Consider the following 17,316-nt stretch of genomic DNA (forward strand, 5'->3'; position numbering starts at 1 on the left):
ATTTCCCCTGCACAAACCCGACAGGATATGAGACATGGTTTACATACAGTAAACCATCTCATATCCCCCTTTTTTTTGCATATTCCACACTACTAATGTTAGTAGTGTGTATGTGCAAAATTTGGCCGCTGTAGCTGCGCAAATAAAGGGTTAAATGGCAGAAAAAATTGGCGTGGGCTCCCGCGCAATTTTCTCCGCCAGAGTGGTAAAGCCAGTGACTGAGGGTAGATATTAATAGCCTAGAGAGGGTCCATGGTTATTGGCCCCCCTGGCTACAAACATCTGCCCCCAGCCACCCCAGAAAAGGCACATCTGGAAGATGCGCCTATTCTGGCACTTGGCCACTCTCTTCCCACTCCCTGTAGCGGTGGGATATGGGGTAATGAAGGGTTAATGCCACCTTGCTATTGTAAGGTGACATTAAGCCAGATTAATAATGGAGAGGCATCAATTATGTCACCTATCCATTATTAATCCAATTGTTTGAAAGGTAACTATAGGTCATTGACCTACATTTCATTCAGTCGCGGTGATGCGCCCCCTGGTGGATGTCCTCATATGACCTGGAGCGTGGGAAAAAGTTCCCAGGCTGCAGTTCATGAGAACATCCAGCAGGGGCGCATCACCGCGACTCAATGTAAGTACAGATCCAGCTTTCCTTTCAGCACCCGGGGATTACAGGCACGAGCGAGTGGTTTATCGCAGCTCGTGCCTGTAATATTAGTTAACCCCTCCAGATGGATTACCTCGTGGGACGTGATAGGACATCAGAGAGGGTATGTATATTGTGTGTTTATTGTTTTGCCAAGCGAGGGTCTGAAAATGGATTGAGAGAGCAATAAAATATTAAAACAACCGCTGTGTTTCTTTCATTAAAATACTTTTAAATCATGTATGTGTGTGTTTTTTAACCCTTTCAAACAATTGGATTAATAATGGATAGGTGTCATAATTGACGCCTCTCCATTATTAATCTGGCTTAATGTCACCTTCCAATAGCAAGGTGGCATTAACCCTTCATTACCCCATAGCCCACCGCTACAGGGAGTGGGAAGAGAGTGGCCAAGTGCCAGAATAGGCGCATCTTCCAGATGTGCCTTTTCTGGGGTGGCTGGGGGCAGATGTTTTTAGCCACGGGGGGGGCCAATAACCATGGACCCTCTCTTGGCTATTAATATCTGCCCTCAGTCACTGGCTTTACCACTCTGGCGGAGAAAATTGCGCGGGAGCCCACGCCAATTTTTTCCGCCATTTAACCCTTTATTTTAGCAGCTACAGCGGCCAAATTTTGTACATACACACTACTAACATTAGTAGTGTGGAATATGCAAAAAAAAGGGGGATATGAGATGGTTTACTGTATGTAAACCATGTCTCATATCCTGTCGGGTTTGTGAAGGAGAAATGCAAAGCCGGCAATTGAATTACCGGCTTTTCTATAGAACACCGCTGCGTATTTCTCGCAATGCACACGCATGGTCCGTGTGTAATCCGATTTTTTCTCGCACCCATAGACTTGCATTGGCGAGTCTCGGCCGAGATACGCTGACAATCGCAGCCTGCTGCGAGTTCCCTCGGATCCGAAATACGGTGGAGAAAATATCGGATGATAGGAGCTGAACCATAGATTAACATTGGGCCGAGTGCTATGCGATTTTTTATCGCATAGCACTCGTCCGTATTACGGTCTAGTGTGACCCCGGCCTTAGTGTCAGCCTCCTGGTGGCAGCAGCATACACCCATGGTCTGTGTCCCCCAATGAGGCGAAGGAGAAAGTACAGTTCGTCTGGCAAAAATACAAGCCCTCATACAGTTATATCAATAGAAAAAATAAAAAATAAGAAATTATGGCTGTGGGAAGAAGGAGAGGGAAAAAAAAAATACAGAAAAAGGCCCGGGGGTGAATGAGTACTCTGAAATGCTGTTTTAACGATAATCTTGCAGTCTAAACAGGCTTCCAATTTCCCTACAAAGGAGCAAAACATACGTTTGTTTTGTAAGGTGAAATAATTTTATTTATTTTATTTTTTTTTTTTGCACAAAATCCCCACAAAGTTTTGCAGCTGTCAAACAGCCGCGAGACATGCAGTCGCAGGGACTAACAAGCTATTCGAGCACACCGAAGTCACTCGGTTTGCACCCGAGCATGCTGCGAAAACACCTTATCCGAGCATAACAATTCATCTTAGAATTTGTAATGAGAGGTACCTTAGCAACTATGCTTACTTCGCGCAAAGCATTTAGTTTGTACAACTAAGGAACTAAATTAGTGATATGCCATCCTTGATTGCATCACAAGTCTTGAGGGTATGTGCACACGTTGCGGATTTCTTGCAGAAATTTCCTGAAGAAAACCGGAAATTTTCTGCAAGAAATCCGCATTTTTTTTTTTGCGTTTTTTTTCCGGTTTTTTTGCGTTTTTTTAGCATTCTGCAAGCGTAATTAGCTTGCAGAATGCTAAAGTTTTCCAAGCGATCTGTAGCATCGCTTGGAAAACTGACTGACAAGTTGGTCACACTTGTCAAACATAGCGTTTGACAAGTGTGACCAACTTGTTACTATAGATGCTGCTTTTGCAGCATCTATAGTAAAAGATAGAACGTTTAAAAATAATAAAAAAAATGCTTATACTCACCCGCAGACATCAGATCTCCTCACCGGCGTCCGTTCCTATAGCTGATGTGTGCGCGCAGGGCCTTCCATGACGTCACGGTCACGTGAGCGGTCTCGGCCAATCACAGGACAGTGACGTCATTCGGCAAGGTCCTTCACCGCACACCAGCTACAGGAAGTCAGGAACCGAAGCCAGCGTGCAGCACAGAGGCGGGAACACTTCGGGGGCCATCAGAGGGTGAGTATAGGACTATTTTTTATTTTAATTCTTATTTTTTTACCAATTATATGGTGCCCAGTGCGTGGAGGAGAGTCTCCTCTCCTCCACCCTGGGTACCAACCGCACATAATCTGCTTACTTCCCGCATCGTGGGCACAGCCCCGTGCGGGAAGTAAGCAGATCAATGGACTCCTAGGTGTGCGGAATCCCCTGCAATTCCGCATTTTAATGAACATGTTGCTTTTTTTTCCGCGATGCGATTTTTTCGCGGAAAAAAAGGCTACATTTGCACAAAAAATGCGGAATACACTTAAAATAATAGGAGGCATATGTAAGCGTTTTTTTCGCGTTTTTATCACGTTTTTATAGCGAAAAAACGCGAAAAAAACGCGAAAAATACTGAACGTGTGCACATGGCCTGAGGGTTGTGCTGCCTCAATGCCAACATGGATGGGGAATGCACTGATAAGGTGGGAGACCTCCACAAAGTGAGAAGATTAATGTACCACTCTATTTTATCAGAACTGGAGTGAACGAGTACTCATTTTAATGGCTAGGCTGCTGCAATTTCCAGCTTTCCTATAAAAGTAATGGGTTGCAGTGATTCCTAAACTGACTGCTAGAGTTGCTGGATATGGAGGAATTTTTTTATTATCATCATCTTTCGTAAATGTTACAATTTTGGGCTGAGGAACGACTAATAGAATGGGGCAGCTCCTGCTGCAAACGCTGGAAGGTGAAGAGGACATGACTGATATCCTGGGCCACACAGTGAACAGTTCTTTGTAGATTGCTCAATTTTTATTGCATTTTGAAGCAAAAAGGTGACGGGAGCCATTGCTGGGATACAATTACATTTCCTATAGGTGAAGTCCCTTTAAGTGTGTAATCAGAAGGACACATACCAGTTGGCTGCCCAGCAGTGCTTGCCTGCGGCTGCGCCACTCCGCTGTTGGCCGGTGATCCAGCAGCGCTGGGCGGAGTCTGTCCTTGTAGAAAATTTGGATTGGTTTGTCCTGCTGGAAAACCTAGTGGAAGCCGTTTGGGAACTCCTTGAAACATTAAAAAGGAACAGTTAAAGACAACCTATCAGTAAGAATAAACTTTTATTTACAATTAGAAAATCTAGCTATATTCGTGATTACTTGTTTTAGGTACTGATTTTAAAAGCAGTCAGCATCTAAAAAAAAATATTGATTTATATACCAATTATTCAATGGAAGCATGACTCCATCTTGTTGCTGGAATGGCTTCTCACCGGTATCTCTGCACCATGGATGTTTCTAGTGAGCTCGCAGAGGGAACAGAAAGTCTGCTGCTGCCGGGGGACAGCGTCAGTATCTTCACACTGGTCTTTGCTCTGATCGGTGAAAGAGCACAGTGATCGGAGCAGTCAAGGATACCTGAAGCACTGCGGAGAGGCAGGGAACACCGATACAGTACTTACTTCTGATGACTCTTCTTCTAAAGCGATGAACTTAGCAGCAGTGTGCATCATTCCCTCTGCATTAAGCAGCGAGATCTCACTATAATTTGTGAGATTCCCCTGCTTAGTGCAGAGGGACTGATATTGTGGGCACGGCTGCCGGGGAATATCTCCTCAGGAGAAGAGTCACCAGAAGTATCAGTGCTCCCTGCGGCACTTCAAGTGTCCATTACTGTTTTACTGCACTCTGTGAGGACATGATCAGAGCAGTGTTCTATTCAGGTTGGGAACATTGTCTCCTGGCAGCAGCTCCACGCCACTGCCCTGAGCATGATCTCTTAGCTTTAAGCAAGTTCTTGATGCTGCGGATCGACGTAATGCTGGGAGCGTCTCGTCAGAAAGTCGGATTTACATACCATGTGTGTACCACTCACATGATAAACAAATGACTTTAGGTAGCAATTTTTAAATGAATTAGAAAGTAAAAACTTTTTAAAAAATATGTGCAACATAAAATAAAAAAGGAGGGGTGATAGGTAGTCTTTACCAAATTCAATGTAATCAACCATACGGTTTAAATTTAATTGGTTATTATAGGGGTTGTGCATTTTCCATCTAAATTAGCCAATTTGCTTTATTAAAAACAATAAAAACCATCAAGCATGTGGAAGTTCCTACTACTTCACCGCTGCCAGCTGCTTTGCACACTGGGTTGAAGCTGTGACGTCTTGTTTAGCATATCTGCCAATCACTTCAGTCATGCCAAGGTAGGTGACAAGACCAAAATGGGAAAAGGGAGACATGGCACCACAGCGGCATTAGCTTCAACAGACAGGTAATGCTTTAGTTTTTTACTTTAATACCTTATTAATGTTTAAAAATGGAGACTACAACCCTGCTGTATTCTTAAGAACACAATACATTTTCTTATAGGACCGCTAACGCATTTCACATCCCTTCACCCAAATCGTGGCTACTTATGTTTACTCTACTGCTAAAGAATAATATAGGTAGTTTTTAACAGAACAGCTACCCTTCTCTAAATGGTAAATATCAGGTTTCTCAACTGCTGTCATTTTCAGAAATATGTACACCATTAGGTTATCACGTACCTGTGTGTATATTTTGTGGACCCTGATTCTGCTGCATCATAAAGTTTCCTGCTGTGCTTCCCTGTGGCATCATGCGCCCTGGAGAGCTTACAGGCTGTGGTTGAAACCCCTGAGGCAATGTGCCGCCCTGTCCTGCCCGTGGTCCCATGGCTTGCTGTTGTGTTTGGTTCACTGTAGGGGATGAGGCAGGAGAGCTTTGCTGAAAGGAGGAAGGAGATGAGGCAGGAGACTTGGAAAGATGAGGCTGCTGCAATGGAGTGAGCACCCTTGGAGGTGCTCCCTGCATTGGTTTCATTGGAGGTGAGCTGAACTGATTTGAATTGGCCATGGAAGGGAAATTAGAGTGAACTTGTGATGCCTGCTGGCTGCCAAATGGGTATGGAGGTGGTGGGTGAGAAGGTGTTTGTCCTGTGGACAGTGATGGCCTCGGTGGAAACTGCTGTTGTTGCTGTAATGGACCTCCACCCAGACCAGATTTCTTCCACTGTTGGTTGGAGGCCACTGTCCCCATACTTGCTTGTGCTGGAGGAGGTTGCAGAGCTCCTGATGCTAGCTGATTCCAGCCTGGAGGCACAGGAACTTGTGCAGGGGTTGCAAAAGAAGGACGAAGACCTTGGGTTACTTGCTGATGTTGGGGCAGACGAGTCTGCTGCTGAAACTGTTGAAAGTTGGCTGGATTGACTGGCCGATTAGCAACAACACTTTGCATGGGGAGCATCTGGGCAGCCATGGAACTGGACGGGTGACTCTGTGGCTGTGTATTTAAACCAGGCACAAAGGGATCCATCATATCTAATAAAAGAAACATGTAGAAGTACATAATGGGACGTTGACAGGTAAGAACAACAACACAATTCATAGAGGAAAAATACATTGTTTACTTTCAAAATTACCAACCATCAATAAAATAAATCAACACCTATGCAATTAAATGGATAACCCATCAATTTAGATCACTTGCTGGCATAGCTGGATGGGTTTCATCTTGGGAAGGGGGCAGAGATATACTACCAGGGTGTACACTTGAGGTGATATAAGTTGCCAAAAAGGTGACTATGGATTAGGTAAGCGACAACTATAAAATCAAGCCAACCTCACCGTCAAGCAGCTTTACCGGACATGCAGTTCATGGATCAATAGAGAGCTATCCGAAGCAGTGCAAAGCCAAAGTGCAATAACTGCCCTGAACAATCAGATTGCTGCAAACTAACGGATTGGTATAGGATTTTTCATTGCATGGTCTTTGAAAGTTTTAGTTCATCTCACCCACTTTACCTTGTTGTGAAGCAGGCCGAGGAGTCCTGGGCTGGAGTTCATTGCTTACACCGGCAGCCATCATAGCTGATGAAACATGGGGACCCTGGGACATCATGGAGGCTGTTGCAGGGCTGTTCATCCTGACCAAGCCTGAACAGTCACATAACAGAATTAACATTTTATAGGACGGTAACAATTACGTCATCATTTAACCCATGTAAACATGACGCCAATCAGCTGTTGAACAAGCAATATGCCATATTGTTTGTTGTCTGCTTGGCCAGCTCATGTGGGCCATTAAATCTTTGTTATATATCCATTTTGCACTAGTTCATGGGCATAAATTGGCCTTAATGCAAGTTATAAACTATAGATGGGTGCTAGACCTAGATTTCCGAGAAGGTAACACCCATAAAACTCATCTTTTGTGTGACTAACACCAAAGATAAAAAGCTGCAGCTATACACAACACTCATAGTCCGTGCCTAGCCAATGTGTATTCTGGAGCGAGGTGTGAGAAAGTATTCACCAGAGGCAATTATTATTGACCCACTATAGCTGGGCATACCTGCTCTATTCTGCACTGCAAAGCTGGGGTCAATCCTCATTGCGTTACTTGCGGCCACCGGGCCGTTCATCCTCACCTCTTGAGCAGGATTTTGGGGTAACACTAGGTTAATGGCCCCTTCTCCTGAAACACAATAGAAATAACAAATCTCTTTAATCAGATTGTTAAAGCACATGGAAATCTCACTCTGATAACAGATAATTCTCAAACCAACTTTGTCAGATTGTCACAACATCAAAGCTTATCCTGTACAAGCAGAAAATTGCTAAAAATCGCTTGGTCATGAAAAGGGAACATGTCACATCCAGAAACGCTATTTACCTGCAGATGTAGTAGCCATCTGCACGTACATAGTGTTTAAATCTTGTTTAGTTGGCTTACTGGAGCAGTACAGAGAGAAAATGAAGAGAAGCTGCACATACACTAGAGCAGACTGTCATAGTGCTGAGGAGTGATTACACTGTGCTCACAGTGTAGTGATCAGTGACTGATACAGCCCCTGCACCACCCCGATGACTGGCAGCAAGTGGCTGCAGGGAGAAGAAAACGTTTTTTCCCCCTGCAGCTGCTGCACAGGGTTTAAACACTATTTACCTGCAGCTTGACCCTATATCTGCAGCTAAATAGCATTTTTGGACGTCTCAGCATCCCTTTAAGACAGAAAACACATGTTGTATTAAAAAGGTAGAGTAAATAAACCTAATCGATCGGTACCAAAGTTATAACATTTTCTACTACAATTCCTTTCCCCACCATGGTTTCTGCAGTAAAGGTTTTAGTCACCTAAAACTGTTCATTTTAGCATGTTCAAGTGAACAAAGCGATGTTTCACTATCCAGCACAGCCATTACTAAAAGTACACGTTCAGGTGTACGGCGCAATGAAACCAAAGAAAACGGCTGATTGTCAGGGGTGCCAAGATTTGGAACCAAACCAATCAGGTATTGACAGCCTAAAGATAGGTCACTGACTTTAAAGACCTGGAAAATGTTGGTCTTTTTGGGCACATTCTAATCCTTTTAAGGCACTTGTCCTTTACTGTACTTACAAATACCTGAAATGTTGGCCATCGTACGTTATATCCCTGTATGTACTGATGGGAAGTGCATGCTGCAAAATGTTTAGGGAAACCACTAGTGATGAGCGAACGTGCTGGGGTAAGGTGTTATCCGAGCATGCTTGTGTGCTCACTGTGTCTTCTGCGTGCCCGAATAATATGTTTGAATCCCAGCGGCTGTTCAACATCCGCAATCCCTGCATGTGCTGCGGCTGTTCAACAGCCGCGAGACATTCAGCTGCGGGGACTCGAACATATTTTTCAAGCACGTCGAAGTCACCTTATCCAAGCATGTTCGAATGTCACTATAAACAACAATAACCCTTTGATGCCTCTTTATGACTTGAATCTGCAAAACACTGAATTGACTATGCCCTCCTAGCGAAATGCACAGCTTGCTGCATTGTACTAGCAAAGAAACAAACAGAAACAACAGCGTGTCAACGTTATACCTTCAATCTGGACAGACAGAATTCCTAGATCCCGCAGCTGCTGGTTATTGCCTTGGGCAAGGAGGCGTAGGCGCTCAGCGGCTTCTCTGGGGATGTTGAATGTGACTCGGACACTATTCCATGGCTCCACCTTTCTAAGCTTCAGCTGGTTGGACTCTACATAGTAAGTACCGCAAAACAGAATGGTAGATCTGTTACCAAACAGCAATAAAATGAACAGAACTGTAAAGATGCTCTTAGTAAGAGAAAGAGAACAATACAAGACAAAGCCAATGTAGTTTCCATACAATACCTAATGAATATATATTTTACCATCCTACTTTTTTCATTGAAAGAGGTCCCAAAATGTCCCTATAACATTCCTAATATCTAATGTATAATACCTCAACACAATCAAGGGATTTTTTTTCCCGCTATTTAAGCAAATTTTATGATCATATGTGTTACTTCATGCTTGGAAACTATCCAAGCTACAGTACAGACCAAATGTTTGGACACACCTTCTCATTTAAAGATTTTTCTATATTTTCATGACTATGAAAATTGTACATTCACACTGAAGGCATCAAAACTATGAATTAACACATGTGTGAAACAACTGAAAATATGTCTTATATTCTAGGTTCTTCAAAGTAGCCACCTTTTGCTTTGATGACTGCTTTGCACATTCTTGGCATTCTCTTGATGAGCTTCAAGAGGTAGTCACCGGGAATGGTCTTCCCACAATCTTGAAGGAGTTCCCAGAGATGCTTAGCACTTGTTGGCCCTTTTGCCTTCACTCTGCGGTCCAGCTCACCCCAAACCATCTCGATTGGGTTCAGGTCTGGTGACTGTGGAGGCCAGGTCATCAGGCGTAGCACCCCATCACTCTCCTTCTTGGTCAAATAGCCCTTACACAGCCTGGAGTTGTGTTTGGGGTCATTGTCCTGTTGAAAAATAAATGATGGTCCAACTAAACGCAAACCGGATGGAATAGCATGCCGCTGCAAGATGCTGTGGTAGCCATGCTGGTTCAGTATGCCTTCAATTTTGAATAAATCCCCAACAGTGTCACCAGCAAAGCACCCCCACACCATCACACCTTCTTCTCCATGCTTCACGGTGGGAACCAGGCATGTAGAGTCCATCCGTTCACCTTTTCTGCGTCGCACAAAGACACGATGGTTGGAACCAAAGATCTCAAATTTGGACTTATCCTTGTGTTCTTTAGCCCAAACAAGTCTGTTCTGCTTGTTGCCTGTCCTTAGCAGTGGTTTCCTAGCAGCTATTTTACCATGAAGGCCTGCTGCACAGTCTCCTCTTAACAGTTGTTGCAGAGATGTGTCTGCTGCTAGAACTCTGTGTGGCATTGACCTGGTCTCTAATCTGAGCTGCTGTTAACCTGCCATTTCTGAGGCTGGTGACTCAGATAAACTTATCCTTAGAAGCAGAGGTGACTCTTGGTCTTCCTTTCCTGGGGCGGTCCTCATGTGAGCCAGTTTCTTTGAAGCGCTTGACTGTTTTTGCAACTGCACTTGGGGACACTTTCAAAGTTTGCCCAATTTTTCGGACTGACTGACCTTCATTTCTTAAAGTAATGATGGCCACTCGTTTTCCTTTACTTAGAATTTGTATTATGGCAAGAAAAAAGCATCTAACAGTCTATTCAGTAGGACTATCAGCTGTGTATCCACCAGACTTCTGCACCACACAACTGATGGTTCCAACCCCATTTATCAGGCAAGAAATCCCACTTACTAAACCTGACAGGGCACACCTGTGAAGTGAAAACCATTCCCAGTGAAGTTCATCAAGAGAATGCCAAGAGTGTGCAAAGCAGTCATCCAAGCAAAAGGTGGCTACTTTGAAGAAACTACAATATAAGACATTTTCAGTTGTTTCACACTTTTCTGTTAAGTATATAATTCCACATGTATTAATTCATAGTTTTGATGCCTTCAGTGTGAATGTATAATTTTCATAGTCATGAAAATACAGAAAAATCTTTAAATGAGGTGTGTCCAAACTTTTGGTCTGTACTGTATATTACTTTAAATATACATATTTTAATAATAGAATAAAAAGTATATGTTAATTGGGCTGTTTTGCTCTATAATACAACTGAAAAATTCTGAAGTTTGCTGAAGAAATTAAAAAAAAAAAAAATTAGTTTCTACCATTTTCAGAGCTGTGTAAAGTTTTTATTTTTCTGGAAATTGAGCTATGTAAGAACCAACTATTATTGATACCAAATTGGGGCACATACACAACGTTTTTATATTACTATTTTAGAGAGGGGTGGTGACGGGGAAAAAAAAAAAAAATTCTCACTTTTTTTCTCCTAATACTGTCTATTGTATTGGTTCATTATTTATATATTTTGATAGTCTGGGCTTTCACAAATGCAGAAACAATACATATGTTTATTTTTTTTATATTTATTTAATTTTAATGGGGGGAGGGAAATTAAACTTTTTAGCTTTCTAAGGGTACTTGAAGCTATTGCTATCAATACCAAAGTATTGACATATTGTGAAAATCACCATCTCATATGACGCTCAGTCATAGGGCTCCTATTCACTTGCGTGAGTCTCGGATGAGTCTCGCACGACAATACCACGGCACTGCACCTGGCACAGAGGAGCGGAGCGTACGGCTGCATGTATTCCTATGCGGCCGCATGCTCCGATCTGAGTGCCGGGTGCAGAGCCGGGTTTTAAACATGCAAGACTCATCCGAGTTGCTCGCAAGTGAGTAGGAGCCCTAAGGCCGATATACACAGGAGAGCAGTAACACATTTATAGCCAACTTTAACCAAGTTTCAAATTCAGCATACAACTTCAAACACATAAACCCCCCAAAAAAGGGAGAGGGGTACAGGAAAGATGAGATCAGCGGAACCAGGATTTTACAGATATTTAGCACTAGATACATAATTAGCCGAAGAACAGATTAGTGCTTGACAGATGCGGATTGGTGTATGCTATTCATGAGTCCTAGACTTTGAGAAACTTAGCTGGCATTTCATTCAAGACACTCCTGGACGGCTTTTTAAGATATATTTTCTCTGGATTACCGCAGCATTTCAGAAAAAAAAAAAAAAAAAAAAAACTTACCTGGATGTAATAGCCAAACTCTGATTCATGGCCATGGTCTGGGCACCATTAATCAGATGACCAGTTCCCTTTAAACTAAAGTAGGATATTAAAATATTGAAAACTAAGCAACTTGGAGCACTAGCAAGCGAAATGTTCTTACCCATGCTGATCAGATGGGGTACTCCTTGCAAAATGTTTTCTAGCTTGCCCTGTAGATCTAGATCCCCTATGTCTCCTTTAAATGCTACAAAGATTGTGGATCCGTTGTCTTCTGCTCTCAGCTCATCCTCAATCCCAGAGTCATTGTCACCTTCGTGATTGGTTTCAGGAGAGAACGGTCTTTCTTGGGTGTCTCCTGGGTCAAGGCATTTTTCTGAGTCCATAGCTGTGTTTGTCATCACAGTCTCGCTCTGACTCTGCAATGGGAAGATGGGTAAGAAAACTAAGTCTTGTGCCGTGGGAAACATAAACCTCCATCTTTGCGGAATAGCTAAATTTCTATTACCGACACAGCTCAAAATGTGAGCTCCGTCTACGTTTCTACATGGTGGTCGCTCTTCAGGAAGGAGGCAGCAGGAGACATCTTCAGTCAGATTTGCAAGCTGGAGCTCCCCGATTGTGTCCTGGAAAACATGACGGGAATACAAAAATATGAGTGAGACGTCTAAATCTCCAACTGTTTCTAACATATACGTTTCTTTACTGCTGGAAGGGACTATAGGAAATAAATGTAATACACATGTCAGCTCTAATGCTTGTTCAAAAAGGCATGAGTGGTGACAACAAGCCGAGACAGCAGCACATAGGGGACCAAAATCAGCCAAATGTCAAAGCATGAGAATGCCAGCCATATTACTTCTGCAAGATGCCATTAATCTCAGAGGTGGATGTCAGAGTCTCCGCGGGATAGAGGATAATGTACTGATAGGTGGGTGTCTGACCAATGGGACCCCCAGCAATCCAGAGATCCATATGGCCATTTTTAGCATTAGTGTGACAACCGCCACCTCCAAAGAAAAACATTCCAAGTTTCTCCCGTCCATTAACTGTTAAAAAAAAATAAAAATGGACAGCACTCAGATGACATCCAAGTACCATCCAATATTTTGTCTCTGCCCATTTTCATAATTTGGATCAAAAGTCTTTATTTTGCTTTGTTTTTTCTAATTTATGGACCACAAAAAACCCATACACATACCCATGAACAATAAAGGATTTGTGTTCTGTAAAAGGCAGAGAAAATGTCCATGAAGGACGGCTGCCCTATATTCAGTTAGGTGGTGACTTCCTCGCCTGTGTTCTCCTTTCCCTGTCTGGAGGAACAAGACAAATACTGCACCCTGTGGGGCCCTGTACAGACACACAAACTGCACTACAGAGGATTATTGTGAGTTTCTACTGACTTTTGGGGGAAAACATGGAATGGAATATTAAAACAATGAAAATTGTGTAAAACTGTGGAATCGCATGGAGGAACGAAAATCTCCCCAGGAAAACATCAGCACAGTACTATGGCTCCATGCTACAGAGAGCGAGTACCTCTATGGGAGGCCAGTCACCAGAAGACGTAATGGAGGGGCACGCCATGGAGAGAATCCTAGCCTATAGATCATCAATAACGTCTCAGAGGTTATTCGGGGATTTGCCCCAAATGGCTCCAAAGGGACGGCAGCCCTTCATCTACCGTCACCGAGAGGTGAAGGGAACACCATTCATTAGTTCATGACCACGGCTCCTGGCAGCGGTGTTAGGAAGCAAGTGAGTGATCAGACTGAGGATGAGGGAAAAATGGCAAAAATAAGGCTCGGAGGGACTCGGCAGGGGATCAGAGTGCCCTTGCTGAGCCCTGGGCACTGAAACATCCTAACTGGGCTACAGAGCAAAGGGCGGACCTGGATGCTTGTGGACGGCCGGGTGGCGGGTGCACCCCTTACAGAGGGGAAGCAGACGAGCAGGTGGCAGTAGTGTCATGCTCTGGCAGCGCCAGTCAGCAGGATAATGTGCCACACCACAAATATTATTCACAGTTTCCATGGCGCACGCATCGAAAGCCTGGCAAAGCGCTGCCCACTGTGCGGGGTTATCCCCCCCCTGTCCCACAGACATGGACAGGACGGTAGCGCCCGTGTGAGACCACTGTCGTCTCGGAGGATCCGTACTACACGCGTGACCAGCGGACTGAGCGGTGCCCCCATCACCACAGGCCCCGTACAAGCCAGGAGGGGGCACAGGCTCGCCAACCTCAGCCCACAGACCAAGCACCGAACTCAGCGGCCCCTTGTCAGACCCAGTCACCAGCTCCACAAACTGTCAGGTGTCAGGAGTGACAGCAGCAGCTTCGTGCTACAGGGGGCAGCCAGCGGCCATATGGGGGCACAGTGTCCGGCCTGTGCCACCTGCACTGCTCACATGGGCACCCACAGCACCCACGTAGTGTCCTCTGCCCCCCCCCAGCACACAGAATGCGCCCTCCCGTGACAGCCCCGTGCACAGCACCATTCTCGGGCCTCACTCGCCTCCCGCACTTCGCTCCGTTATTCCCCACAAGAGACGCCCTCACCTATTACCGGAGTCCAGGCTCCTTCCGCTCCCGGGAACAACGAAAAAACAGCGAGGCCCAGACTGTACCACTTCGCGCACGAAAAGGGATCGCCGTGCTGCGAGCATTTCCATGGGAGGCAGAAATGGAAAGCAAAACGCAGCTCGAACACCCCTGCTAAAGTGGTACAGCTCTGCCGACCAATCAGGACCCAGTTGGTTACGTCATCATTATTCGGCACAGGAACGGAGTGGGTGTGGCTTGTGCAGGAATGGGTGGAGCTGGGGACACAGTGAGGGAGCAGCTCCTGAGTGGCCGGCGGTGACGTCACGTGCCGTGACCTCTGCCGGGGACACCGGGGGGCGATCACTGCGCGGCAATGGCTGCACCGTTCTGGAGTAATGACGTCGTGAAGCGGATCGCCATCTTCAGCCAACACGGGCTGTAGGAAGCACCCATCATATTCATTAAAGGGGGTTTCCACTTTCAAACAAGTGCATAAATGTAAAATAAAGAACACAGGTACAGCGGGTCCTGGACCGGGCAGAGTGAGCGCACTGCGTGTTTGATTTTTTTTTTTACAAGAATCCAGTCTTTTGGGGACCACTTTTATGAATATGGAAAACCCCGTAACCCTGGGTCAGGCGCATCTATTGCCCTCCGGGGTTCGGGGGCAGGTTAGAACATCTATATATTTCATTATCTCAGTTTATGGGCTCTAAAAGTAATCAGCGCCCTCAGAAGGATGTATTGGAAGAGAGAACGTAAAATCAGGCGCAATGAACCCAAACATGTAATATCCATGAATGGAAATAAAACTAAAAGTGCCCTTTTTATGTAAGAAAACCCAGGAAATAGCCAGGATCCAAGAAGCATTGTTTCAAAAGACAGAACCCGTCGCTGGATTCCTGCTTTTGACAGTCAGCGACGGATCCTGCGCCCATAGGCTTCCATTATAGCCAGTGACGGGCAGCGCAGGATCCGTCACTGAGCGATTTTCCGACGTACAGAAAAAACGTTCCTCTGAACATTGTCTCCGCACGACGGACCGCTATTTTACGACGGATCCAGAGCACGACGGATGAAACGTGAGGCCATCTGTCACAATCTGTCGCTAATACAAGTCTATGGGAAAAAACAGGATCCAGCAGAAACATTTGCCGGATCCGTTTTTTTTCACAAAACAACGCATTGTGACTCAAAAAGAAAGACGGAAGTGTGAAAGAGGCCTAACGTTTTTTGTCTGCGTCGGAAAACGTGTCGTGACGGATCCTGCGGCATACGTCGTTGGCTAGAATGGAAGCCTATGGACGCAGGATCCGTCGTGGCACGTCGTATGACGGAATCCAGCGCTGGAATACGTCTTTTTACACTGAGCATGCTCAGAATCAGGATTTTGTAGCCAATTCACCAGACAGCCCCAAATCTATATAAACCTGGCCTGGGGCGTCACCCCCAAATGTGCCAGCAAGACTCCTGCCAGCATCCAGCCAGAAGCCAGCCAGAGACCTGCCAGCATCCAGCCAGAGGCCTGCCAGCCAGTGTGAGTCCTGCCATTTTTGCGTGCGTCTGTGTGTGCATGCGTGTGTCTGTGTGCGTGTCTGTTTGTGTGCGCCTGTGTACTTTCGCACATGTGCAGGGTCGGACTGGCCCCCCGGAGAACCGGAGCATTCTCCGGTGGGCCAGGCACTGACACCTGCTGGCATATTGGCCAGCAGCTGCCTAGGGCCCCCACTGCTCCAGGGGCCCCCCAGCCAGTGGAGTGTCGCTAATAGCGGCACACCCAGCTGCTATGGGGCCCCTGAGTAAAGTGGGGCCCTTCTTGTGCCAGAGAGCAGCAGATGGACAGGAGCCTGTCCCCGCTGCTAAAGAGAAATGAATATTCACACTTCCCCACGCCCCCATGGGCGTGGAGAGGCGTGAATACCATTTCACTTTAATGGTGGGCAGAGTTAGCCACAGGCTGAGGCTAACACTGCCCGCCGCTGCTGCTGAATGGGGGGCCCCGGAGGTGGGCACCTAAAGGGCGGCGATCCTTGATTGCGATCCCTGCAGCTTGGGACCAGAGCGGAGCTGCAGGGATCCACGCCATCCTCCTTCCTGCCCGGCACTTCCTGTCTGAATCAGCGCAGCTGGATGACGTCATCATTCAGCGCAGCTGTTTCAGACAGAAAGTTGCCGGGATGTGCTGTGGCTGCTGGGAACGTGCGGAGAGGTGAGTGGGTGCTGTGTGTGTGTGCGCGCACGTGTGCGCCTGCATGTGTGCGGCTGTGTGTGTGCGTGTGCGTCTCTGCCTCCATGTGTGCAGCTGTGTGTGAGTGGGGGGAGGCAATGATGATGGTGCTGGAGGCAATGATGATGGTGATGGAGGCAATGATGATGGTGCTGGAGGCAATGATGATGGTGGTGGGGGCAATGATGATGGTGCTGGAGGCAATGATGATGATGATGGTTGTGGGGGCAATGATGATGGTGCTGGAGGCAATGATGGTGGTGGGGGCAATGATGATGTGCTGGAGGCAATGATGATGGTGCTGGAGGCAATGATGGTGGTGGGGGCAATGATGATGTGCTGGAGGCAATGATGGTGCTGGAGGCAATGATGGTGGTGGGGGCAATGATGATGGTGGTGGGGCAATGATGATGGTGCTGGAGGCAATGATGATGGTGGGGCAATGATGATGGTGCTTGAGACAATGATGGTGGTGGGGGCAATGATGATGATGATGGTGCTGGAGGCAATGATGATGGTGCTGGAGGCAATGATGATGGTGGTGGGGCAATGATGATGGTGCTGGAGGCAATGATGATGGTGGTGGGGCAATGATGATGGTGCTGGAGGCAATGATGATGGTGGTGGGGCAATGATGATGGTACTGGAGGCAATGATGATGGTGGTGGGGGCAATGATGATGTGCTGGAGGCAATGATGATGGTGATGGAGGCAATGATGGTGGTGGGGGCAATGATGATGTGCTGGAGGCAATTATGGTGC

General features: G+C 46.0%; 1 protein-coding gene across 9 annotated transcripts in view; it reads right to left on the reverse strand.

Annotated features, from left to right (window-relative positions):
- The window catches only part of NCOA6 (nuclear receptor coactivator 6), a 72,462-nt gene that overhangs the window by 34,909 nt on the left and 20,237 nt on the right, over positions 1-17,316 (reverse strand). For 2 of the 9 annotated variants that reach the window (XM_077251984.1, XM_077251982.1), the window contains exons 1-8: positions 14,343-14,634; positions 12,288-12,405; positions 11,943-12,198; positions 8,706-8,861; positions 7,197-7,319; positions 6,647-6,778; positions 5,372-6,163; positions 3,739-3,885 (exon numbers count right to left, since the gene is read on the reverse strand). In XM_077251984.1, coding sequence (XP_077108099.1) covers positions 3,739-3,885; positions 5,372-6,163; positions 6,647-6,778; positions 7,197-7,319; positions 8,706-8,861; positions 11,943-12,180 — 1,588 coding nt within the window. In that variant the 5' untranslated portion in view covers positions 12,181-12,198; positions 12,288-12,405; positions 14,343-14,634. Of the gene's footprint in view, positions 1-3,738; positions 3,886-5,371; positions 6,164-6,646; positions 6,779-7,196; positions 7,320-8,705; positions 8,862-11,942; positions 12,199-12,287; positions 12,406-13,321; positions 13,344-14,191; positions 14,246-14,342; positions 14,638-17,316 lie in introns of those variants that run through there. The other 7 variants (XM_077251981.1, XM_077251976.1, XM_077251977.1 and 4 more) reach the window with 6 other exon arrangements.

The sequence above is a fragment of the Ranitomeya variabilis genome, chromosome 4 (assembly GCF_051348905.1).
Source record: "Ranitomeya variabilis isolate aRanVar5 chromosome 4, aRanVar5.hap1, whole genome shotgun sequence".
NCBI classification, from domain to species: domain Eukaryota; kingdom Metazoa; phylum Chordata; class Amphibia; order Anura; family Dendrobatidae; genus Ranitomeya; species Ranitomeya variabilis.